Source organism: Platalea leucorodia (genome assembly GCF_965183815.1).
Source record: "Platalea leucorodia genome assembly, chromosome: 1".
Lineage (NCBI taxonomy): Eukaryota > Metazoa > Chordata > Aves > Pelecaniformes > Threskiornithidae > Platalea > Platalea leucorodia.
This window is the reverse complement of record NC_138823.1, coordinates 162,367,724-162,394,285: the sequence shown is the minus strand read 5'-3', so window position 1 is coordinate 162,394,285 and position 26,562 is coordinate 162,367,724. Positions and strand designations below refer to the sequence as shown.

The 26,562-nt window shown below is 40.9% G+C and overlaps 1 protein-coding gene across 1 annotated transcript in view; it reads left to right on the top strand.

Moving 5' to 3' along the window:
* SCN5A (sodium voltage-gated channel alpha subunit 5) overlaps positions 1-26,562 on the top strand; it is a gene marked incomplete at both ends in the record, with an annotated part of 173,222 nt that overhangs the window by 116,002 nt on the left and 30,658 nt on the right. The window contains 4 exon segments of the mRNA XM_082325486.1: positions 1,692-1,850; positions 8,728-8,848; positions 18,218-18,372; positions 22,243-22,416. Coding sequence (XP_082181612.1) covers positions 1,692-1,850; positions 8,728-8,848; positions 18,218-18,372; positions 22,243-22,416 — 609 coding nt within the window.

The following is a 26,562-nucleotide window of genomic DNA, read 5'->3' as shown; positions in this document are numbered from 1 at the left end:
GCCTTAAAGATTGTTACTTTTTGTCAGGGACAGAACCATAACTCGATGATTATGGAGCAATCTCGGGCCTGTGAAGATCAGTGCTAAACTGTGCCTAGAAATTGTATGCAATACATTCTTATGCAGAGGGCACAAGCTTGGACGTGCGTAATTTAATTTATTAAAGTTAGAATATATTTTAGACCACATGCCCTCTGAAGCAGGAAACAAGTAATTTGATTTTAAATTAATTTGCTAGAAACACAGAACGACATTTGAAAGGACTGGTACAAACCTGACAGTCCAAAAGTATTTATACGGAGAGCAATTTGCTTAACCAACTGCTTCCTTTGTGTCATCTGTTCTTTCAGATAGTTATATTTGGAATGAAGTGTTTTTCTGCTGCTGGTACCTCTTGAGGGACTTCCTGTGGCAATGTGGCTTTAGAACTGAGGCAGGTATGCTTCAGCTCCCTGGGGAAGGGAAACTCGTTTAATACATGAATAACATTGAATGTCAGTCAAGCCAAGGGAAAAAAAAAAAGGCGGACAAGTGAAAGATAAATAGGTTTCAACAACTACTGTTGAAATCCTGTTATGCTTGTAATTTTTTTCTCAGCATGGAAGTCCTTCTGTAAGCAATTCAGCACAAGCCTTTGAAACTGGCTAGAGTTTTATTAATATTTTAGTAGCAGCGTTAGTAATGGCATGAACGATGGTAGTGCTGTGATGAGCTATGGAGTTTTCAGAGAAATCCCTGTCTTAGGTGAATCAATAAAGCCACACTGATTTACACCAGCAGAGAACCTGGGCCTCCAGATGTAGGGACCAACCCTGCAAACATACTCTCCTCTGCCATTAGTCCTGGGAGTACTTCTAGAGAACTCAGCAGCAATAATCATCACCCCAGGAAGAAGTGGCTGGATTTAATGGCACCACTCATACTAGCAAGCACCGGGTCTAGTCAGACGTGTTTGCAGAAAAGAAATTATTGCTCTGATTCTAGAGTTCATCCCTTTTTAGTGAAGTACTTAAGGATGCGCTGTCCTTTGAACCTGCGGTTAAGTCCTGTTGGCATCAGCGGGTGCAAAGTAGTCTTAAGTGTTTGGCTGAATAGGAGCCACGTACTTTTACGTGTTTACCTGCAGTTTTTCCACATCTACTTTTAGATACCTTTTATCTCTTCCTGTGAACTTTGCATTTTCCTTCCCTTCAATGTGTATCTGGTCTCCTCTGGGCGTGTTTTTTTTCCACACTGTTTCAGGCAGACTCATAGCACAGCGTTGGGTATTGCACCCATGCCTTTCTCCAGCTGCAACACTGAATATCACCGCGACTTCAGAGTACAGCCCTCAGTTATTTGACTGAACTGCAAGCACCTTTCTGTGCGCCTTGGGTCACCGGAGGAAACTTGTATCCCAAAACCAGACTCAAAATGGAGATTGCAGGGGTATTTCCTCCAGCCCCAGCAACAATAGCTCAAAAAAAGTTGGCCTGTTTGTATTTCCATTTTCCACAGCCAGATATCTTGACATATCCAGTTGCTAAAGCTGAAAAGTTACATCATAAGCTTGTGTCATCTTGTTCCTTGCCATTTTTCCTTAAGATGCCATCCCCTGACAAGTATAGTCCAGGCTATTTTCTCTTCTTGCTGGGTAGTTCTCCTTGAGAAATAAGCATGCTATCAAAGAAAAAGAAAATAAACCCATCTAGGATTATTTCCAGCAGGAAAAACAGCTGCAGCTGAGGGGGCAGCGATGCCAAAGCCCAGGCGTCCGGAGTCAGAACTCTGAGATTTGTGAAGAGTTAAGTGAGTTGCACGTGGATAAGCAGTTGAAGGCTGAGCCACCACCTCCAGTAGGGCAAAAAGAGGTAACAGAAACAACTTTCCTACCTGATACTGCATGCAATTCATTGCACCAGCTCTGTAGTGCATGTCACCGATTTATGTGGAATTTATGGCTTGTAAAAATACGTTTGTCAAGTGGTAGGAAAGCAATAGTACGTGGTAGGTATTATAGTCTTAGTAAAGAAGAAAGAGGATTTTGTTGTCATAAATATAATTGGAAAGCTTGGAAAATGTGCATTATAAATTAAGACGGGATTCCAAGAGGCTTTGAAAAAAACACAAAATCCTCTATAATGTTACTGTCTTATTTTAGGAGTGAACATGTGTGTGTTTTCCCACTGAAAGGTAACTCTAAGAATGGCATCTGCTGACTTGGCAGATCTGTACCTTGGGTTCACTGGAGGGCATCTGCTATGTGTCACAGATTACTATTTCTTTTCCTGTTAGCACATAGACTGAAGAAAGGTGCAACAATTTAAGTAGTTGACATGAAGATGTCAACTGTAGTGAAGTTGAACAAAATAGTAAGCCTTGGTATCATTCAGCTGATGTTCGTCCTAGTGTAGCTCACTCATTGCTTCTCAGTGTGTACCCATTGACATTTATTTTCAATTTGTAGGAGTATATTGTCCTTATAAACATGAATACCAAAAATGTATGTCTTTGCACTGTACCCTGAGTGACTCCAGGCTTTAAATTCCCTATATCCTACTTGCTGACTTGTTGGGATTTTTTCCCATTCAGATTTAGCATTTTATTGACATAACATTGCCTTTTTTACTAGAGTGATGGATTCCTCTCTTTGAAATCAGGAACTGGGGGTTTTGGGTGATGTCCTGGGATTTTGGGGAAACTCCATAGCTCCTTGAGATTGGAACCAGTGCTGTTTTGGGGGGACTGAATTAATGAAAGGGAAAGGATGACATAGTATCAACATGCATCACGCCTCTCCCAGTTCTGCTGTAAAACTGCTGGCAAATTTGTGCCCAGCAGGAGCAATCCAATGGAGAAATCTTGACAGGACAAGAGGAAACAGAGCCACCACAGAGCCAGAGCTCACCTTCTCCAGACCTGCTGATTCATATTGTCATATGGGGTGGAATTTGCTAAACTAAATGTAGACACCTGCATCTGAACTTGTCATCTGAGGTCCCTTTATAGTCAATGAGGATCTGGAGCCAATGTAGTTAGGTAAATGTGTCTCATCTCCGACTGAAATCAACATTTAAATTAGGTCAGATGAATCATCTTCTGAAAGTGCCTCTTTCTCTCCATTGACTATAAAGGGAACCCAGGGTAACTAGATGAGTTGTACACTTAGGTGAGAGAAATTCCACTCACAGTAACCAGAAATCCTCTAGCCATTAACCATTTCTGTAAGGAGCAATCCTCCTTACCAGAATACTTCTTGGCATATTGAACTTCATCTTCAGAAAGAAAAGGTCCTGAACTTCAGAGGAAGGAGACTCAAATATTTGATATCTCAGTCTCAGGAAAAAATGTATATGTATTTACCAAAGAAACCCCAAACTTTAAAATAATGAGATGAAGCATTATAACTAGGAGGAATTAAAAGACTGTTTCAGGAATTTTTCTCTCAGGGGATTAGGTATCCTTCGTGTTTAAATGTCTTTTTGAAATAAATAAACCCTGTGATCCTAACATGGAGGCTGGAAAACTATATCCTCTTTTAGTGCTATAACGAAATGTCATGATAAAAGAGGAACATTCTAGCCTTGATATATTCAGCAACATCGTGATAAAGAAATAATCCCCATTTCCTCCCTCAACTTTCAAAGGGTCCTGGGACACAAATGTCACCTTTCTATAGTAGAGTATAATTGATTCTATTTGCGGCTGCTTAGAAAGAGGTGGAGGAATATGGCAATAATCCAGGGATGACTTGAAATCAAACGGAAGTTCACATGAGGCTATGAATACCAACATGAAAGAGCAAAGCCCAAAGGATGCTATTTTTGAAGGCCAGATCTTGCGTGGACATTACATACTTACAGTCCTCCTATTCAGAAGTAATCTTTGTGCTGGCACACAAGGACATGCTAATCATCTTTTTGATGAATGTCCCAAGAACTTGCAACGAGCCAAATAAAGCCAGCAACTGCGAGGAAGCAACTTAACGGATTTGGTATGCCCAAGAGGCAGGGCTTTGAGTGATTCAGTCAATAACAGGAAGCACTGAATGTGTTCTGAATAAAACGCTGTTGATGTCAGTAAAGGATACATTATATGATTAAATATTCATCCTATATAAATCATTAGAAAGACACCACAGAAATAAAACCATTGGTGTCACAGGTGGATGTAAGACCTCAGAGAACAAACTGGTTGATTTCCCTGCCAAAACACTGCCCCATAAAATATTTTGTACAGCTTTGTGGAATCTACTTTAAATGTATCAGGCAACTTGGATTTCTTCATTTACCAAAGGGAACAATTCACTTGCTTAGAAAAAACCTCATGGCTGGGTGTATTGCCTTAATAACCAGGCCTTTTTTTATTATTTTTTTTTTCCCTTTTAAAGTACCATTTCATTACTCTCTTTTACCAATTTTATCCATCATTCTCTTTTTATGAATTAATATCATTTAATTTAGTAGACTGTTGTTTGCTTCCTTTTGTCTTTGGCTTACCCCCTAAAGTCACACGTCATTGTTCTGTCATTTCATTATTTCTTGTAAATGACTATCACTGTGCCCTTTATCTGACTTTTTTTACCTCTTTCTTTGTAACTCCCTCAATTGTTCCTTTCTGGAGTTGTCTTAGCCAAGAAGCAAGCACACTATTCCAAATACAACTTCCGCAGAACCATAAAGAGAGGAAATAGTATCTCATAATCTAGACACAATGCTTTCATATACGTTTTCTGCATTGTTATATCCCACTGCAAAATCACATCTAATTTTTTAATATTACTCCAGGTGACTTGGGGTTACAGGTTTCCAGGATTTTCATTGGAATTTTTCCTGAACTCTCTCATTTGTACTGTTTTGAGTCAAGTCTCATTTTGCTATATTCCATCCATGTTTTACTTCTCTTTTCCTTTCTGCTTGCTTGGTTTCAATACTCTCTCCAATTTAATGTTATCAACTAACCTGTGGATTATATCGGTCAGTACCTCTTATATATCTGTAGTGAAGATACTGCTGACTCGAATCCCTACAGATCTCCTCCTCTGAAGACAAAGTTTGTGTTATATTTGGGTCCTTAGGATGGCTTTTCTCCACACAGCAATAAGTGAATCCAAGCCAATAACAATTTATTTTAAAAGTAGACTTTTCTATAATAGGCATCCAGATATTTTCTGAAGGTCTATATATCATATGCCAATTTGGTAGATTAAGGCTGTGATCTTCAGAGGTGAAGGAGAGAGGAAGGGAGATAAGAGTTAAGCCTTGAGCAAACATCAACTTTCAATGGGATTTCAGCATCTCTCTGCTAAAGGCTTTCTGAAAAACCCATTCAGATAAATTTGCCACTATTGCAGACACAAGCAGTGGGTGTGGAAGCCCTGTCTGGGTGTTTAAAACAGCCGCTCCACCCAAAAGCACATTAAAAACTCCCCTCTGCAGCATGAATTTATGCACTAGTGGGAGGTCTCCCGAAGCGGCTTCTGACAGATCCCGTTGTCTCTGCCTAGTACACCTCCTCCACTCACTTATTCCAAGAAAGAAAGAGGAGATTCTGTATTTGTCCTTTTTGCCTTCTTTTGGCCTCTTTGCACCCCATTTGTGCACAGGACCCTTAGCAGACAGGAAAACCACCTCACTACCTTTACGTCTCTATGACATTTCCCTCCAAGAAAGCACGCACCTTTTCTCCTCTGAGTCTTTATTTAGTTTACTTTAATTACAGGCTACAGAAAGTGTTTAGTGATCTGTGATTCCCATGATTATTCCCTTTTCCTCTTCTCTGAGCTCAGTATTGTGTTTACTTATTGCTGCTCTCCTGGGCTGTTTCCAGTTTTCCATGAGCATTCACTATTGATTGCTAATGGTGTTTTAACTTGGTGTATCGGATCCCTTTATGCCCTACAATGTGCCTTGTCTGGATCCATTGATTTGCATATGTTTCAGGCTTTTGAGATATTTCTCTGCTTACATTTGTATTAATTCTAACAGGCTCTCCCCCCTCTTTTTATTGATCCCTTTGTTGGATTCTTTTAAAAAGAGTTTATTTTCTTAGGCAACTGAATTTTGATTAGTTACATTGCCCTCATCAATTGTTATTATGTCTCTAGCTCTTTTCTTTCCATTACGGAGTTCATGAAAGCCTTCTTAATCCCTTTAACCTTTCTGGCAAAGAGTAACCTTTGCTTCTTTTCCTACAAGCTTTCCTAATCTTTCCCTCCTCTCTCATATGTATGATTACTTCTTTTTCTAGTCCCAGTTCGGACCCTCAAACCTTTGTCTATTGTTTTCTGAATCCATGTTCTCTGCCTCTTCTTCTTTGAAGGTTTTTCAGAAGAAATCCTGTCTGTTTTGTCTTGCATGTTCCCCATCTCCCTTTGACACTGATGGATTCTAATATTTTCTGAAAACTCCTCCTGATAAATAACTCTCAAGAACTTGATTCTTTAAGATGTTTTCCTTGTAGTCTATTATAATTGCACTGTATTGTGTTCTGTGAGTTTCCTAACCTGTCTCTGCTAAATCCAGCTCTCTCATTGACAATGCTATCAAGCTGGCATTGTTCTCACAGTTTTCTTTGATTTCTGTCTATTGGTAAGAATTATATCCAACAAGGTTTCTTTTCTCATTGGAACCCCTGCTTTCTACATCCTACAGCTGTATATGATTTAGGACTATTTCGATGATCTGTGTTTTGACGTCTTCATAACAGAACAGATAATGACTAAATGCATTCCCTAATGAACAGTATCAGAAACTTCTGACTGTGCTAAAACTTGGTATGACATTTTTTCCACCATCATATACGGTTGGTAGTCTGTAGAAAATGGGCTCTGTACAACAGCTGCATTCTATATATGGATTTTTTAGAAGCTTTATCCATGTCTTTGACCTGTGCTTTCTGTTCTGACTCTCTTTTTAAAAGGTCTGTTCTCTGTTGTTTGCAGTCCTTTCGAGTAGAGCATTAAAAACCCTAGCCAAGACTATGACCTTCTGGATGCTGCAGCTAATTGCAAACAAGTAGCTTCCATCCCCGCTTGCAAGCATTGCTGGAATGTTCAATCTTGCCCATTTTACCCCAGGTTCAGCATTTCTCTGAATTCAGCTATAAATTTTGCATTGACTGTGTATACTGGAAAACAGAGGGCCCATTTTCACATTAATAATAAATATATAAAGCTGTACCTGTTCTCTAACTCCATCACCATCGTCCTCATGAAAATAATATTTTATGTGTATGTGCCATCTCTCATATAACTATCTCACAGGTTGTTTAAAAGCATGGGTAAGTATTATTGTCCTCATTTTTTTAAATGGAGACAATAGTATTGCAAGATAAAGCACAAAAAGATTTCAGTAGGCACTCAGAGAACGGAATAAGACAGTTAACCAATAACCCACCTCTCCTGACTCCTGCTTATATCTATTTTGCATTGATATGACCCGTAGAAGATACCAGCTTTAGTGTTGCCCACTTATGCCAGATAGTGCTCTAATACAGTCAGAAACAAACAGTCAGCCCCTGTGAACAGGGCTGGGCAAATATTAGATCTTTCACTTTAGTGGCCAAGCTGAATAAACAAGTAAAATATAATTTTGGATTAACACAAAATAAAAATGTTTTATTTTGACTAGTAAAATAAAATATGGGAAAAAAAGTCCTGTTTTCTTCTAAAGAAATTGTTTTGATTCTCTTAAAAGAAAGTTTTGACCCGAAATGAAATTTCTGTTTCATATTAGAGTGACTTATTTAATCACATATCATATCTATTTAATAGCAAATTCAGCCTCTAAAACAACTTTTTAAAATAATATATTCCCCAGAAATTTTTACCCAGCTCTACTTGAGAGTTCCTGCCCTAAATAGATAAGACAACCAATGCTTCAGGGAGCGGGAATATTCTTGTCCCCATTTTGCAGAGGAGAATTTGAGAACCGCTGAATTTAAACAACGTGCCTAAGATGGTGGTGTCAAATACTTCAGGGAAGTGATAGAGCCTCTGAAAGGCTTCCAAAAGCCATGTGCCCCTCCTCCTACATCACCTTGAGATCAGAAATGTGTGATCAAAAGGCGAGGGGCCACATCATGTGGTGGGAATGAGTTAGGCCTGGGGTGAGGCAGGTGGAAGCCCTCTCACACATGTGTGCCTGTAGCATCGTGTGACCGGACCCTGGTGACAGAGGGACTTCTGCTCATCTCGGAGGAGAAGCTGTGGCAGCAGGGAGCAGAGCATGGTCCTGGCTGATGAGGTGCAGATTTCACCCATCAGCTGTGGGTGAGGAGCCTCAGGAATGAGGCCCCAGCGACAGGAACCCAACACAGGTCATCAGATTCATCCTTCAGCATTTCAGGAGCTAGGTCCCACTTCTGATCCCCCCCATCTGAAGGTATGAGCCCTCAGGATGTACAAGCCTTAAAATCATGAGTGGTTCTATCATTCCAAGCTTCTTCCTACCATTAATATTCAATGGCTGTTCACTGTCTTTCTACAGTTTGCTTCTCTTTTGTTTTAAAAAGTAAGTTTTACGTGTTAACTTTTTGTTGTTGTTCTTATTGATGGGTCAACTGTTAGCTCACTGCAGCGTAGGCAGAGCTGTCACTCAAGGAGCGGGCACCATATGAAATGCATGGCGATGTCTCTGTTGTGGCGGCTTTAGCTGGGATATTGGTTAGTGGAATAAAACCTCAGCTACGTCCTTCAGGGCGATTGATCAATTTGTTTTCCTCGTCTTTGCTCTTGTTGACAACAAGCTTGATGAAATCAGTCTTTCTGAAGGCAGCACAGTGGATTTGACAAATCCTGCAGAACTGCTGGAGCAGATCCCTGAGTTTGCTGAGGAGCTGATGGAGCCTGAAGATTGCTTCCCCGAAGGTAAGGGCCTGCATATTTCATGGCAATGCTGAGGCAAGAAGCCTCTTCTTCTCTTAGTGCACATCTCTCCGTCTTCACACCACGTTGTTCTGGCTGCTTGCAGTAGTATTTCACTGAATGCACTTCATTTCTTAGATACTGTAATGCTCCAAACACACACTTAAAATCACTTGTTATCGTTAGTCTTTAAATTTCCAAGGTGAGATAAGCCAAAAGCATGCTAAAAAAGGCTATGCAGCTTCTAAAGTGCTCGGCTTTTTTTCATCATAATTTGTGCCATAAAGGTTTGGGGTTTTTTTTAATGTTGATTTTTCTAACTTGGCCAATGAAGATTTTTGCCTTCACGTATGTGTGCATGATCAAATTCGGTAGAGAACTGACCAGATCAGGATGTTTCTGTTGCTTAGATGTATATAGGCAGTTAATAGAAGCTGTCTGGAGAGTTCATGAGTCCCAGGGACTCTCTTCCATTTATTTTAAAGGATGTTAAGATTAGCATGTCCAGTAACTTTCACCTGACCAAGGATGTGCTATGTAAAGGGTATTTTACTTAATTATTTTAGATAACAACAAATCACATTTACATAACTTTTAATACCAAAATATGGCATCATTTTATTAATTTCTAACACCAGCCTGCTCCAAAACACAGGTTTTAAACCCAGCTACATCAGAAGATCTATTTTAAAGTAAATCTATAAGGTAAATAACACCCTAAGTTATTTCTTCTCAGAGTAAGTTCTATTCCAAATCTTATCTCAGTCAGATTCCTCATTTTCCTTTAAATCTGGGTTAGGAAAAATAGGGTTAGCTGAATGTTAGTATATTCCCCTGAAAATTCAAGGATTATTATAAGTAAAAACTGAGCTGCTCAGATGGGATCAGACAGAGATGATTTGCTGGGTATAAGAATGCCCCTGAAGTCAGCAAAAATGTGCATCTCTATATCCGTGAGAAAGATGATTGAATGAGGTAAGGGAGCCCTGCAGGGCTTACAAATGTTCCTAGGATCTAAACATTTTTTTGGCAGCTCTGCTTAAAAGCAGTAGCCAAAAATTAATGCAGTTGACGGAAGAAAGCATGGTGTAACTATTCTGGCCCATACAATAACATTTAGAAATTAGATCTGGTGTTTTCATTCTTTCACAATATATTTCTTAATGAGGCTAGTGAGCAGCAATCTATGTTGTGCACTGCAAAGTGAGAAATGATATTATAATTGCTTAAACAAGCCAGTGCTGTAAGACCGGTGCTAGTCAGATGCCGTTTCCAAATTCTGAAACTGTGGTTGGCCATGATCGCCTTCCAGTTTTTAAAAGAAAAAAGGCAGACATCACACAGCCTACCACTTCATTCAGTGCACAGCCCTGATTCATTCCCAGAGCAGTAGCACTCTGTAATTAGCTCTTAAAATAACCAGAACTGCCTGAAACTCCATCGTGCAGGACCACGCCAGTACCAACCCAGTTTGTCAGATCTTCTCCTCTGCTGTCAATGGGATGCAGGGTAGAAAGCGGTGCTCTTCTAGATGAATCACTGGAAGCATTAAGCCAGTTTTGAAGCCCACTCATCCTCCTGGCAGCAGAGAAATGTAGAAACAAAGGCGTTGTGGGCTGACCCCCAAACTTCCCCTGGGTTACATCCACCCTGCTGGCTCCTGCTCCCTTCCACCCGAGCATCCCTGCTCCTGCCTTTTGCGTGGTATTCCTCATCTCTCCTAGTTCCTCACCAGTCCCTGTTCAAGTCAGGGTGTTTTCCTCTTCTCCCAGGGTACAGCCAGCTGAGCCTTGAGCTCTGAATGGGAATTGAAGGAGAACCTGCTCCCAGCCCTTGGCCCAGTGCAGGGTGTACGGGGGCACTGGGGATGCAGTTGCAGGTGTCGTCCTCCCCAACATATCTGCTTTGCTTTCCTCTGCAACACATATCCATACAGATTTTCCAGAGGTTACTGTGTAGGCTAAATGTGATCACATTGCTCATGGATTTGGCAAAAATGCATAAACTTGACATGTGAGTGTTCACTCATAACATTTCAAGTCAAAGTGCCATAAACTGAAAGTCCAAATGATTCTTACTGCAATGACATTAACGTTTGGTTTTATTTATGCAAGGAAACAAAGTGTTTTCCTATAATCTTCCTCTATTAAATACCTTCCAATATTTTTACCCAAACTTACCATTGCAATTAAACCTCATGCAGTTATCATTTCAGTTCAGGTAAAAAATAAGCAAGCCAACAAACAACAGTCTAGTTAGCTGAGATATGACAAAGTTAAAAAGTACTAAAAAGGAAGTATTGAAGGGCATACACTGGGAAGGTTTATCTAGTGTCGCCTTTACTGGCTTGTAATAAAGAGATACAACAATATTTGGTATAATTGGGAGAATGACCAGCTAATATTTGTGAAAGAAGGAGATTAGGTGAGATGAAGAGGAAGAGCAAGAGGGGAAGGGTTAAGTTCTTACCTTGTTAGCTCACCAGCTATGTAAATTCAAACTATGACATTTCTAAACACATCCAGCATAGGTTATGTCCTGAACAAATATGTTCCGAATTCAGCCCCCTTTTTCAGATAACAAAGGCAATGAAGATAATGCATGTTCTTGAAATAGTTGCTGAAAGTTTGCTGAGGTCACAGTTTTCCGGGAGTTGGGTGACCCAGATAAGCCATAGGTCGTTTTTCTTGGGGAGACTTGTTAATTCATTATCATCTCAAAATAGCTTTGATTAGGGTCAACAGGGAGTATTCTTGGGTCAGGAAATGTGAAGCCAAGGTAGGGTCACAGCTCTGGCACCTAGCAAGTATTGCTGGGAAAAAACTGATAGAAATGGAGAGATCATTCTTGTTGCCAGTTGATGGGAAAGCAACATCTAGGCAATGCCAGCTATTTGGGTATTTTTTCCTCCAGATGCCTTGCAACACTCCAGTCCTGCTACCTCCATTGGTATGCGTTCTCTGCATCAAAAATTGCTATCTGTTTGGACATTCTCTTCTGTGTCTCACAGAAGGTCATCCAAAGAAAGCCCCCTGGCCCCAGCATGCTCCTCTCTCCCAGACCCTAATAGGAGAAAGTTTTCACCAAGTCCTCAAGCGTAATTCCCCAGACACAGCCCGCTGGCAAAGGTTTCAAAGGCGTATCGTCAGATGGTCGGGCGAGAATGAGCTACCTTGCTCAACGCGCAGTTGATCGCAACTCGTGACACCGAGGACGCCCGCAACCTGTTTTTCATGTGACCATGTAGGAGCAATTATCGCAGCTGGAAATGCCATGCGCTACAGTGAAGTTACTCTGATTAATGGTGGGATCTGGATCATGCTGTCCCCAACCGCGGTTAGCGGTTGTTTAGAAATAAAAAAGTGAAGAGGATCACAAACAGACCGTTAAACTGAACAGATCTAAACTGAGCTATGGGGACTGCCACCAGATGATGCTTAAAAGCTAAGTAAAACCAAACCAAGCCAAACAAAATGTGTTAACTGTCATGCTAGGGAAAAAATCGCAGAACCAAAACAAGTTTTAAGGTATCTTTTTCCTCTAGCCGTAATATCTGAGACACAGCATTTTTTTCCATCAGGAAGGGCATGCTAGTATTTTGTTATATACAGTTTTCAGATGTCATAGAACTCTTATAGTCCTATCGCATGTACAGAATTAAATTAATTCAGGTTGGACAGGATCTCTAGATTTCAACTTGTCCACCCCCTCACTCGAAGCAGGGCTGACATCGGTGGTGGACCAGGCTGCCCACTGCCTTTGCTTCAAGGCATCACATAGTTATTTGTAGTGACCTCCAAGAGGATATGTTATGAGGAGAGCAGCAGCAGATAAACAAGAAATGTACCCTTGTAAAGCCCTTGGAAGAGTAAAAAACACCTGGCAGGCTGTGGCTTTGTCAGATGCTCTCTTGGCATCACCCAGTTGTAGTACATGAGAAAAGATTCAAATATCCGTGTATGCCTAAGGTACCCGAATGCTGGAGACAGTGATGGCAAATCTGTGTTAGCCCGAGAGCTAAAAACCCAGCCATGCATGCCAGTGGGTTAGGGGGGGCAGAAGATGAGAAACAGGTTAAATAAAGAGGGTCTGCAGTGACTGTGTTCCCTCCATGCATGGGGAGACAGCTGGGGGCTTACAAAGGGACAGTACAACCAGGCTTGCTTTCTTGTTTGAGCCTACACAGCTAGCCACACTGGTCATTAGAAACCCAGCTTGGCAGAGATATATATACTAAAACCATGTTATGAATACCTGCCTGCTTGAGTTTATGCTGAGGAAGCTGTATTTTCTTTGTGTCAAACCAAGCAATGCTGTAACCAGCATTCAAAGCTAAGCAAAATATTGTTTTGTTCTAAAAATGAATGTCCCAATAGTTGGGAACTCCTGTGTAAAAGTAGCTACAAAATTACTGCAGTTTGAACACAAGGTACCAGACTTACTGGACCACAGTATAGAAGAAATTAATTGGTCTTCCTGGTTTATTGAAGAGAATCAGCAGCCCAACCCTTCCAAAACACATCTAATAATTTTATGTAAATTTAAATGTGTATATTGGCGTGAACAAGCAGTGGATTTGTAAAGCCTTTACTCATAAGCCTGAAATCAATAGGCTTGGCTGTCATGCATGCAGGAGGAAGCTTTTGCAGTACAGCTCCCACACCTACAAAGAATTTTTTTTTCCCAGTGCACCAAGGTAATGCAATCAGGTCTAACAGCTCCATGATTATAATGCACCAAGCTAGAAAATGTGAATGTGGAACCAAAGGAATATTTACACAAAATGCATTTTATATAAAATTCCTCCAGCTTTTTTTTTTTTTTTTTTTTGGTAATTTGTTTATCCTTGTGGCAGGTGCTTAAGTAAGAGCTTTCTCTGTCACACCTGCAGTGGAGACTGTGGTTTATGACACATTTTAATCTGCAGTTTGTGACTGTGCCATAAGACACCCCAGGGACTGAAGGCAACAATTCCCTTGTTATGAAAAACAAACAAAAAATAAATAATATCGTGGTATACATTGCATTTGGAAAGGTTTCTTGGTAAATAGGTCTCTGTTTCGAGAGAAATGGTATGTAATGTTCAAATATGAATTGAAAACAGACGTTGTCCTTGGACAAGTTGATGACTAATGCATCTCAGTATAGCTTCACTGATTTACCAGCAAATAACTAGACCCTTTGGGGGGGACTTTTTCTGCTGTTCTGTGTTTCTGCTGAGGAGTAACCTACTACCCAAAAGTCCATGGTGGAAATGAGTCAGTTTGCTCTCAGATAAGATGTAACCCAACATGAATTAGGGTGACAAAACTAAGTCCTGACTAAATCACAAGGTGGTCAGCTTCTTCTACACAACCCTCTCCCTACTAGCATTGATTTCAGGGGGGTAGCACAAATCTGTTAGACAAGGCAGTATGAGTAATGCTGTTGCAAGGAATGTCAAAGGGTTGATTCCTGCCTTGATACTTGCTGTGCTAAAAGGTGTTAATGAATAATCTTCTTCATGTGGATAAAGTAGCTTTCAAAACCTGAAGCTGGGCTCTGCTGACCACCTGCCTTGTTGCAGAAGCCAGCTGGAGTTATGATTGCTCAGACCCTCACCAGGTCATGCCTTAGAGACATTGGAATGTTTTTGATGTTTTGATTTCACAGAAATGGAAAAAAAAAAAAAAAAAACAACCACTATTAGAAAGCTGACCAAGGTCAGGTAAACTTTTTGGTTGAGTTATGTGAAGCTTCTAATTCAGTATTTAAGCGTGGGTCAAGGTCACCAGAACAGTAGGCTACCAGCATTATGAGAGAGTCCAGAAAACCAGTGGCATGAAATAACAGTGAGGGAAATCAGAAATTTTGAAATGGAAATAGAACTTTACAAATTCATTAAAGGACATTTGTGGTCAGTTTTCTTTTTTTCTTTCAGTTTTCTTTTTTTCTGTTTGCTTTATGAATAGTTAAAAATAGCATTTCAATTGAATTACAGCCAGCATGATTATTCATGGAAGTGCTACTTGACATTAGTAATTGTATCAGAATCTGGTCTAAACATTTCTGAATTGGGCCCAATCAAAAGCATGGGATTTAATAGCGCTGTGATTTTAGGCTGACTCATCTGAGAAGCTATTTTGGATTTTTCAAGGTATTACTGTCAGTAACTAGGACTTTTTTTTCAGATCGGAATTGCATGAAAGCCATCAAAGAGCATAAAAAAAATATTAGTGGTCCTAGCAGGCTTTCTGTCTTTAAAATACCTCTCTGTACCTGTAGATTATCAGATGGAAGCTGACTGAATCAGCAATAGCCTGTTTTTGCCATTTTGTAAGTATTTTCCATCACAAGTGAAGTGACTTTGGAACTCACGGTGCCCTGCTCATTAGTATTTAATTTGAAGGTGATCCCCTAATTTTAGCTGTGCCTGGGCTCGGGTAATCATGTAGGCTCCCTGTGTAGTGAAAAGACAGAGGCGGGCTCCTCCAGGGAATGATTCATCCAACTGCCTTACGGTGGGGAAAACCACTTCCTGGAAGATCCTAACCTTTTCTAATGGCACTTACAGAGCATTTCTACACTGTAAGAGCATGATAGAGCATGTCATGCCTGTCACTAGCTGAGCCTAGGCATTTGTCTAGGAGACTAAAAAGCCAAGTATCCATCTAGGGAGTAACTTAGGAGAAAAGAGGAAAAGTTTCTGGACAAATGTTTTAAGTCAGAAAAAAGCTGATTTTTTTCCAAACTGAAACTGTTTATGGGAACAAGGTAGGCTCATGGAAAGTTTATTCTGCTAGAAGCAATGGTTACTTCCAGTAAAAAGGGGGATTTCTGCTTAACTTCCTCAGCTGGACAGGGTGCTGGGCCATCTCATCTAGGCTGTGCTCTTGCCTAGAAAGGTTGGACCAGATGATCCTTGAGGTCCCTTCCAACCTGATATTCTATAATTCTATGGTGAGAAATCCACACTTACGTAGTGAACAATCTGCTCATTAGCCTGTTCACTTGATGAATGAAGGATCTGAGCCCAAGTCTTTGTTCTTCCTGATCTAAAGCTGAGTTGATAATGAGATGGCCAGTGTACCTGCATAACAGCAGAGTGTGGACCAGACACCTGAAAGCTGGTAATGACCATACAGGTCGTGGGGTGAGAAGCAGCATAAGAGTTTTCTGGCAGCACCGCTGAGATGCAACTAACAGCCCCCACTGTCATGTCATACTGGTGGGATTGTACTGCATGGGCACCTCTAAGCAGAGCTGCCATATGAGTATGTTAGCTCAGGGATGCTGGTACCATGCAGTATTGCATGCCTGAAGTCTGTTCCTTGTATCTACTTCCTAAAATATACCCAAATCACATGCATTACTGTCTCTGAGCACTGTACTGGTTTTAGCAAAAAGCAGTGACTACCATGATATCCTTTCATCCCCTGACATGATTCTTTGGTGTTCAGCATTGAAGTGCTTAGACGGATAAAATTTTCCTTTGTCGGAGTGGTACCTGACCTATAAAGAGGCAGAGAGCTGGTTCTTACACTTCTATCTTCTCCTAGCATTATGTTCTTCTCAAACAGTTTGATTAAATGTATTTCAACTGAGCCCAGAATTTCTCTGAATTCCAGAATACAGTGGTAAACTGGGAACTGGTGTGGGTCTGTGTGACAGAGACATTTAGGGGACAGGTAGTTGCTTGCATCATTGTCCCATTACCTTTGCATAAATGATTTACTGTCCTGTTAGTCCCATACCAAAACCTCATACATCCAAGAGCCTACACCTACCAAACATCTCGGAAATGTGAGGGAAAGGGGAGATCTGGGAGTGGTTCATGTATGAAACATCCGACAGCTCTGCTGCTCCATAGCAGCGATCTGGGCTAATAAATACTTACAGAAAATGCCAGGAGGACCACAGCAGACTTAGCAGCTCTCTTCCTCCTGGCAGAGGCTGCTGCCAGCAGACCCCCACTTCCAGCTGCTTGGAAATCCTGGCATCCCGGGACTTGCACTTGATCTCCTCGCGTATCATATGCAGCTCAAGCACCTCTGTTATGCCACCTTGAATTAGCAGCATCTGCTGTCTGCGTAACCTTGGCACTCACCCTCTTTCCTTCCCCAGCTTCCTTGCCTAAATATTATTTCTACTTGCAATAACATTGCATTAAATCACCATAGTGAGATGTCTTCCCTTGTCACGTCTGAGCAGTTGTTGTATGCTTCAAGACATGTTAGTGACCTTGGCCACCTTTCAGCTATGGAAGCAGTTGGCCTCTGTTTTTTTTTTTTCTCATGGTGGGACTCATAAAGCTCCATAGCTAAGTTTTTTTCTATACAGCATATGGATTAAATGTAGGGTAAAAAGCTTGCTTTTTGAAAATAAAGTAGTTTCTGAGGGTCATTTTCATCAGAAAATGTTGTGAAATTTGAGTCAAATTATCTGACATAAGGCTGAATGGCCAGCCTGGACAAGGACAAGTCCTGGCTACCACAGTTTTAAGTTCTTACCCAGCACAAGGCAGTGCACATGTTGTTTTTTAAAATGGGAGAGATGGATCTGTCCATTACCAATGACAATATCCTTTTGCTATAACTAATGAATGTTGCTAAGGAAACTAAAAATGGCTGTGGTTTTGCCTATCAGAAATCCTTGTATGGTCCCCATCACAACCACAGCATTTAACTATCAGAGAGTATTTGTCACTAAGGTCAGAAAGTGCTATGAAGCATCAGTGGGGAACCTGCTGTGGACTGGATATCTAAATTTCTGCTGACATCAAAGGGGATTTAACCACCTAAATATATTTCCAAAGTTGTTCTAATGCCTCATTTAAGCTCATGAGAGTCCAAGAGATCAAAACCTGCTCCTGCTTTTGCTGCCTGAGTCTCTTCAGCATGTTCATCCCATCTGCGCTGTAGCACCTCCTCCCTTCATCTCCCTTTCATCAGATTGCCACCTTTAATCAGTAATTCTAGTGGTATCATGGTACCAAGAAAACATCCTTCCTCCATTCAAAAGGATGTGGAAACTATTGGTAATACCCTGCTAGAGTCATTAGTCCTGATCAGGGGTGGTGCCTGAGCTCAGCTAAGACGATGTGATCGACCTAGGGCACTGGTGACTCATGGCCAATATATTCTGTATTATAAAAATCATTGGGAGAAATCACTGGGGCACATTTTAAGTGATTTTGAATGTTTTTTAATAGAGGAGTGAGAGGGGGAAACAGAAGGCAGAGCAGAAGAAGTTTGTGAGAAAAACAAGGGAGGAAAGTCTCCATGCAGCAGCTTATTGCTAGAAGAAATCTTGTTTAGCAGCTCCTTATTGCAGCTTTAAGAATTAAATGGGTTTTTTTAACAATTGCTTTGTTTTCATGTTGCTCCTTTTCAGTCTGTGTGAGATTCTTCCCATGCTGTTCAGTGGACATCACAAAATTTCCAGGCAAAATTTGGTGGAGGCTACGGAAAACCTGCTACAGAATCGTCGAACACAACTGGTTTGAAACTTTCATCATATTCATGATCCTGCTGAGCAGTGGAGCCCTGGTAAATGTAACAGGATTTCCTAGCTGGTTGAAAATGGACGTGGGTCTCAGAGAAGGTGTTCTCCAGTTAGCTGTCTCTAAGATCTTATGAGCCCTCACTGCTCACTTCTTAAAGCAAAGCATGTTTGGGGCTAAAACAGGTCTGCTTTTCTGATTTCACCCACCTTTACCATATGGGGGGGAACTTCCTTCTGTTGTAACATAAAATTATGATATGTACATGTTTTTAAAAGCAAATCCTTAAGGAACTCTGTGTGAGGAAGTATCTCAGAGTTACTACTTCAGCATCCCATAACTGCCCCATGGCAGTTCCCATCTGGAGGCTTGTGTTTTCCTCCAGGGATGTTTTTTTTTCTTTTCCTTTTTTTTTAGCACATTTTAGAGCCAGCAAAGCAAAATCATAAAAGGCACAGGGGCCACTGAATCAGTGCTACACATGGAGCTAGTGGGTGCCTGTCATGTTTTGAATATACCTTAGCTTAAACCACTGTACCTTCCCTGCACAGATAGCTCCTGGTTGCATCCAAATGCATGTGTATGTATGGAGGCTGCTTGGTCATTACCCCGGACTCTGATACGGGATCCTCTCCTCCTGAGATCCCGCTGCGTACTGGGATTATCCTCTCTGTATTATCAGCCCTGGGCTCTTCGTAGCGATGGCAGCATATATTTATGTTGCTCATTTACATGTCAGGAATGTCACTGAAGTTGGTGGGATTTCTCTCAGGTTTTTATCCGGATGTAGAGCAAAGGTATCAAGAGTTCTCCAGGCTTTGGTCTGGTAGTCACTGATCTTCTCCTCCATGACGGAGTAACAAATACACCTACTATTGCAGGCAGTGCCATGTTTGGACAGGTTACCAGTGTTTTTCTGGATGTGAGGATTAACTTCAGCCAAACGTATGAATCTGCCTTAAATAGTAAGAGGAACATCATCTTAGAAAGGTGCCTGCTTCACCTCGTCAGGAATAATCATGGGCAGAAAGGCATGATGCAGGATGACTGGTAAGGTAGCAGATTTACTAAAAGGAGCTGGAGAGAGAACAGGCAACAATCAGGATAGAGTAAACTACATCACAGCACCGCACAAAAGCCGAACACCCCACTGGGCTGTATAAATAAGCATGTTCTTCCACTCCAGTTGGCATCAAGGAGGCCTCAGCTGGAGCACAGGCTTCAGCTCTGGGCATTGCACTTTGGAAAAGACATGGGCTAATTGAAGAAACTCCAGAGGAGAGCAACACAAATTATCAGTGGCCTAAAAAAAGAGGAAAACACAGAAGTACTGGGTTTATGTAGTTTAAAGAAAGTCTCTGCAGGGAGACAAGAAGGTGGAAATACATAAATGTCGATGCAAAAAGGAAAGGAATGGACTGTTCTCCAGGTCCACCAAGGATGGGCTGAAATTTCACCAAGGGGATTTTATTTTGTTATGAAAAGTAAGAGGCGGAAAAACTTGGGTAAATAGTAGGCTGCTGAAAATTGTCATAGCTTTGCTGAAATCAATGGAGTCTGACAGTTTTTGCACCAGCTTGAGAATCAGCATGTTCATTTTTCAACACATTTTAAAGGGGGCATGTCGTTTGCTGTAATACATTTTAGATGAATACACTTCCTTACACATGTAATTAAAAGTGCCTTAGATACTGAACACTGCAATATAAATCTCATTTAATTTTCATTGCATGTATTCATTTACTTTTTGCGATTTTCAATTTAGCCAGTGCAATTCTGTATAAGGGCAAATTATGCTGCGTTTTTCTCACGTGTAAGCACTGTGCTTCAGTATTTGGACTGGAGATGTTGGAGGCAACACACAACTGTTTTCTTCTGTTATTCTGGAGTGAGGTCTTCCAAAAACTTAGCTCATCTGGCTACATTCCTGGGGCATGCTAAGTTCTTAAGGGAGTTTAAAAGCCAGTATATATTTGTGTGTGGTAGTTAAACCATCAGAATATATCTGTAGTTTACTGCAAAAGATCCGAAAACCCTTCTTATGCATTTAAGCCATAAGCACCCAAACTGGGAACCTGTGTTTTAGTAGTAATTGTGGATAACACTATGGGTATCCTGTTTAACTCTTTTTTTTTAACACACAAAGCAAAGCAGAAGAAATAACCCTTAATGTTCTTTTATATCACAAAGATTTCATGCATCGTCACCGTGAAAAAATGTAAAGCATCAGAGTTTTGTCATTTGGGTAACATCCATAGCTCGTGCAGAAGCACAGTGCACCTGAGACATTCAGGTATCATATTTTTCATCCCTTATTAAGCTGCTTTCTGACTTACAGTGTGCTTTTAGTAGACCAAACACAATGTACTTTTTGACAAGTTAGTAGAAAATAGGGAGAGCAAAGGAGGGAGAAAAGGAAATCACTTTAAATAGTCTGTTGTTATTTTTGCAGTAATTGCAAAGTACAGCAAGTCATCTGACAAAGTGAGTGAGCCCCTACAAGAAGTGATAAACTCCAGTCTCTCTGTGTATTGTTTTCTGTGGCTTTCTCCAACAGCTCTTTCACACTCTTGAAATATCATTTTTGAAGGCAAGATAGGAGATGGACTTGCAGTGAAAACGTCACCCCAAAGTGTGGGGACAAATGGACAAGCTTTGGCACAGGCTGCCAAAGCTTTCTTGTCAGTTTAATTACTCTTCCCTGGCAGGCAAAAGAGCAGTGTGACTGCTTGAGTGACAAGTAACACACTTCTTGTATCTCTAGGCACTGGGTGTTTGCTAACTTTTTGAAGTTCCTCAGAAAGTAGCTACAGATTTTGAAATATGTAAATGCAGATAATTAAGGTGATTAGCACAGACCCTCTCAAACAATGTTGTTTCTTGCTGCCAAGTGCTCTGGGTCACACGATGGGACAAGAGTAATATATCAAAGCTTGGGTTATCCAGGTTACAGGGACACGGGAGCAGCTTGTGTAATGACAGTCACTAGAGTAGCTGGGGAAGCAGACCGTAACCACTGCTCAGCTTAGAAGCCCCAAAATAGGCGGTATATATGCAATCCCGGCACTAGGATCCTGCATTTTATTTGACGTACATTATAAAGTGAAAGCTAAATTATGAGACAACCTTATTTGTTTTATTTTAGTGAGCATATTGGTTTATATCTTAAATATTTTAAAGGGGTTATTAAGTTGCTTGTATTTGATACAGATACTGAAAGTCCTTTGATGATGCCCTGCATAAGATTAGTTAGAGACAGATGAGATGGGTAGATAGGATACCTTGACCTTTAAAACATAATTGTTCTGCTAAGTGAATAATAATGAGCATTTCTTGAGGCAGATAGTTGTAGCTACCTGAAATGTGATTGCTGAACAGAAGCCAGGGAACTCCAGTACTCTGTAACATAGGCAGGTTAATAACCCAATTTGTCAGCCTTAGCAATAAGATGTATTTGACTAAATATAAAGGTTGGATTCTGCCTCCTAAAGACAGGCGTCCTATGCCCTGGGACATCTGAGGTGCCCCGATAGCAGTGGCACAGCCAAGAGGAGCTGAGGCAGGATTCCCTCGGGCAGCTTGGGGTAGCACCCTGCTCACAGATTCACGTTCCCAAATTTAGGGTGCTTAAGCTCTTCTTACACTCAAAGGATGTCTAGTCAGTACAGCCAGTAGAGGCTGGAGAGAGATAGCTAAGCATGTGTCCATTATAAGGGAAAGCTGAACAGATCTCTTTTAGGTTACCGTCAGTCCTATTTGTGCCTGTGCACTCTTTCTGATGGGAACGTTAAAATATATCAGAAATCACAGACAGTACGTGATATCCCATCAAATAATACTACAGACTTGCAGTGCAGCACCGATGCTTTCCAACACAGCTTAGGAGAAATTTTTAATCACTCTTTTGTACTTCCAGGCTTTTGAAGATATTTACCTTGAAGATCGGAAAAACATAAAAACCATGCTGGAATACGCTGACAGAATATTCACTTACATCTTTGTCTTGGAAATGCTCCTGAAATGGGTGGCTTATGGCTTCAAGAAGTATTTCACCAATGCCTGGTGCTGGCTTGACTTCCTTATTGTAGATGTAAGTATCATTTTGGAACTACGATGCTTCTTGTGTTGGATTTTATAATGCGTAAGAGCAGGCTGTTAAGTCTGGCAGCTTTGCATTTGCAAAATGACAGCTGTCACTCTGATTCTGAGTAACAACCCTAGGCAAAGCTCAAAGGAGGTCTTGATATGTAGCTGTGCATCCCCGGGAATCAGCGCGCCAGAGCAGAGAAGACCGCTTTGTGTCGTTACGGAGAGGTGTCACCCTGCTAATTTGAGTCACATTCCCTTCTCGTCCCTAGGAACTTGCTCTTTCTTTTAGCATTTAACATCTCATTCCATGCTCCCTGCTAGCAAAAGGTCCGGTTACCTCCAACTGCTCCGCACATGACCTCGACACACAAGTCTTTCAGCAGATTAGAGACACTGTCCTTGGCGTAGTTTCCTGGCGAGGCTGCCAGCAGTGTGTAACAGTATGTTCAGTACCATCTCCCAAGTATTTACCAGTGAAGGAGTCCAGAAGAAGGTGTGAATAGTTCTCTTGTCAGTGATTTCACTATTGCAAAGCCTTACGAAATACTCTAAATCCTCGAAATATTACAATACTTAGTTCTCCAATGAGGATAGTCCTTAAAAGTGAGTAATAGTTGAACAAAAGTGAGCTCATGCCCCAGGAGTGTTGCTAGTACCAGGCATGTCCCCTCAGAAGTTTCACATTGCCTGGTTGTGGGATCTGGCAAATTCAGGAAAAGCCAGCAACATCGCATCCTCCAGATGACGTTTAACATTTCCTCACAGCGTATCAATAAGGAGGCAATTATCTCCCTGAGGCCATTTCTTATTAGCTTGAGGTATTAATCTGGAAGGCTGGCAGAGCTCTGACATGACTGTGTAACTTATTAAACTTTTGATAAATTATTTTTCGCCATTTTACATCTGAACCTTGACTCAGGGGAGAACTGTACTTTCTTTGGCCCCAGTCCAGGAAAGCACTTCAATGGGACGATTTACTTGTTTGAAGTTATGGACATGTCTAAGTGCACTGCTGGATCAGAGCCTTTGGAAGCTTCTCCAGAGCTTTAATAAATTGATTTATGAAAAGGAAGTTCTTTACATAAATTGTAGGTCATAAATTCCTCTTTGCCTACATGCTTGGAAACCTCTTAAAGAGAAGGCACTCATTTTTCACAGATTAGCTTCAATAGAAGAGGAAGGCCTGGTTTAATTATCTAACCACAAAACTGGAAACCACCAGTTCCTAAGTTATAGCCCAACCCTGAAAACTGTACTTACTGTGGTTTAGGTCAAGTGACATAGCTTTTCTTTCCTGGTTTCTCCATCTGTAAAATGGGACTAATAGGACTCACCTAAAGTGTGACATGGGCTTTCTGGAATTTGTTATTGGAGTTATTGTTTTAAAGAGCTTCTGAAGACTAGAAGGGCTGGATGAGAGCTGAATATTGTCACAACTATAAGTAGGGGTCTTCCTGATAGGAATAATTTCACAATTAATTCACTGAAACAGTATGGAGCTCAGCTGCATCATTCGCAGTTTGAAATGAGTTCCACACTTGTTAGAAATACATACTTTATAGCATTACGTCTAATTAATACCAAAGAGAGTAAAACAGAAACTAAGCTAAATCCTGTCCTACATGCAAAAAGTCCCCTTGGAACGGGAGCTACATGAGAATGCAAAATCAGTTCGTAACCCAAAAATTTAGGCACATGTTTACTTTTTAAGTGTGGGGTTTGTGGGTATAATGACATGTTGTAGAGGCAGCTACAGGTGAGCTGGAGAAAGGGGCTTCACCTCCCCTGCCACACATCCAGAGCACATATGGCATAAAACAGTGCTATGGGGGAAAGGGGACCACGGGCCCCTGAGACTCCCCTTATTGCCAGTAAATCCACCCCAGAGCCTTCTTACTGACCCAGAGGTTTTTATTTTCTTAACCCACACTTAAATGTTGTTTTTGCAGGCTCCCAGTCTAGCCAAAAAGTTGCCCCACCCTTGAGTTGTTTTAGTTATTAATTGACTCTAGGAAATCGCTTGCCCCTTAGTGTTCTCAATGAATAAAGCTTTTCCCCATGCTCCATTCTTCTCTTCAAAGTCATTTCCCAATGTGGATTATGAGAATCTGGTACTATATTTTTAGCGGGTTTAACAGATGCTCTTCTCCTACCCTATTGCTCACACACCCTGTCACTCTGAATTGGCAAAGTAACATGCTATCATTTTTCCAGCACACTTTTTACTTCAATTTACATTTTCTTTTTGGTCCTTTGAGAACCAAATCACAGCAACTGAGCTGCAGAAGGGAGTGAATGGGCAAATTATCTGCTCCAAAAGAAGCAGATGAACCACTTGTCTGATTTTCTCAAATTTATTTGTTTAAAATTATTCACTTAAAAATTCCTGATCTGCAAATTATTCATTAGCAGTTTGGTATCGGTATTCAAAATTCAAGCTGCGATGGTTGATTTTTCATTGGACATGTGAAACCATCTATCATCTGTATTTTCTCATTGTACAAATGCAACTCAGAATCCTTTTTCTGCTGTGAATAGTTCATAAAACCAGCTCAAAATTTGCAAGTATTCACTATTTCTAAATGGGAAGTGAACCCAGAGGGGGTATAAGTATATTACTCCTGATTTTTTTTTTTACTTAACCTGCCTTGTGAAAGACCTTTGACACTGATTTGGGCCTGTGGAACAGCAAAGGCTCCATCTCACAATTGTGGATTACGAAAGAAAATTCTGTCTTGCAAAGCCTGAACATCAAAACACAGAGTAATCCGCAAACTGAGAGCTATTTTTGCTGGATGTAGAATCCCTAAAGGATGATCTCTGATAATGGGCTTCTCTGCATCTCAAAGTGTGCTAGTGTAGCAAAACCGTAAGAGTGCTTTTAAATACATTGCAATACAATAAAGTCCTATCAACAATGCTGCAACAGATTTCTTTGGGGGGAAGGGAGAAAAGAGTAATCAAACCACAAAATACAGGCTCATTTCAACTTAGAGCACCTGGGAAAGATGCCTTAGGTGTCTGCTGAAATTTGGATATACTGAACAAAAGGCATTAATGTATCTCTATGCATGTTACCTCCCTGGAATTATACTGCTAAAAGGAACCCTCTTCTACACTGCAAATATAGCTTCTCTATGCACATAAATTGGAGTGATGGCCACTCAGTCCACAGCTCTTTTCAAATGAGGGAAAAACAAAGACCATAGTATATCTGAAGTGTAGACAGACATCAATATCACCATCAGGAATGGTGTTTATGCGCAATCCGCTTTGCTAGGATGCACAGGCAAATATTTTCACAAAGAATAGATATTTTCCAAGCATTCATGCAATCAAAACCTCTTCATACAAAGCAGATTAAACAAGGAACCTGAACTTGGCCAGAGACCGAGGCGCATGGCATTCAGAACGAATGTTTATGAAAACTGCTCTCAACCAGGCATGTCCTGCGACAGGCAGACAGTTGGGTTTTAAAGCAAGGGGCAGATAAACTCCACCGGTTGTGCATGCTGGTGTCATGTTTGATGTTCCTTTCAATTGTTTCCTCTGACCTATAAATATTATCTTGAGTTTATCTAGTTTGAGCTTCAGCCAGTTAATTCTGAGCTATGCCCCAGTCTCTGCTGACAGGGGATGGATTATTCCATTGCAGTGGTCAGTTCGGGAAAGACACTGATCTGGAGCTTAGCATCATTCAAAGACGGGAGGTGTTGCCGTCAACAGCTTCTTCGCTTGCTGATCATGCATTGAAGGCAGAGGGGAGAGACTGGTACCCTACAGAAGCTGTCACGAGAAAGCTCTTGGGGAAGCGATGTAAAGTCCCTAACTCATTAGTAAGAATACTCAGAAAAAAAGTCACAGCCATGTTTCATTGCCTGTGGCATACACAGAAAAATCGTCTTAAACAGGCACTAATGTGATTTCTCTACAAAAGTCCATTATCACAAATCCATCATCTCCATTGCAGCTTTGGGGTTCAATTTAATTGACCAAAGGTTAGTCCCAATCCAGGCTTAAAAAAAACTGATTGTCATTTACTGATTTCAGGCATGAGGGGAGGTGGGGGTTTCTCCACCAATTCTTTCTAAGATTATCCCATCTTTCAAGATTTGATACTTGGGAAAGCTAATTTTTTAAGCAATTG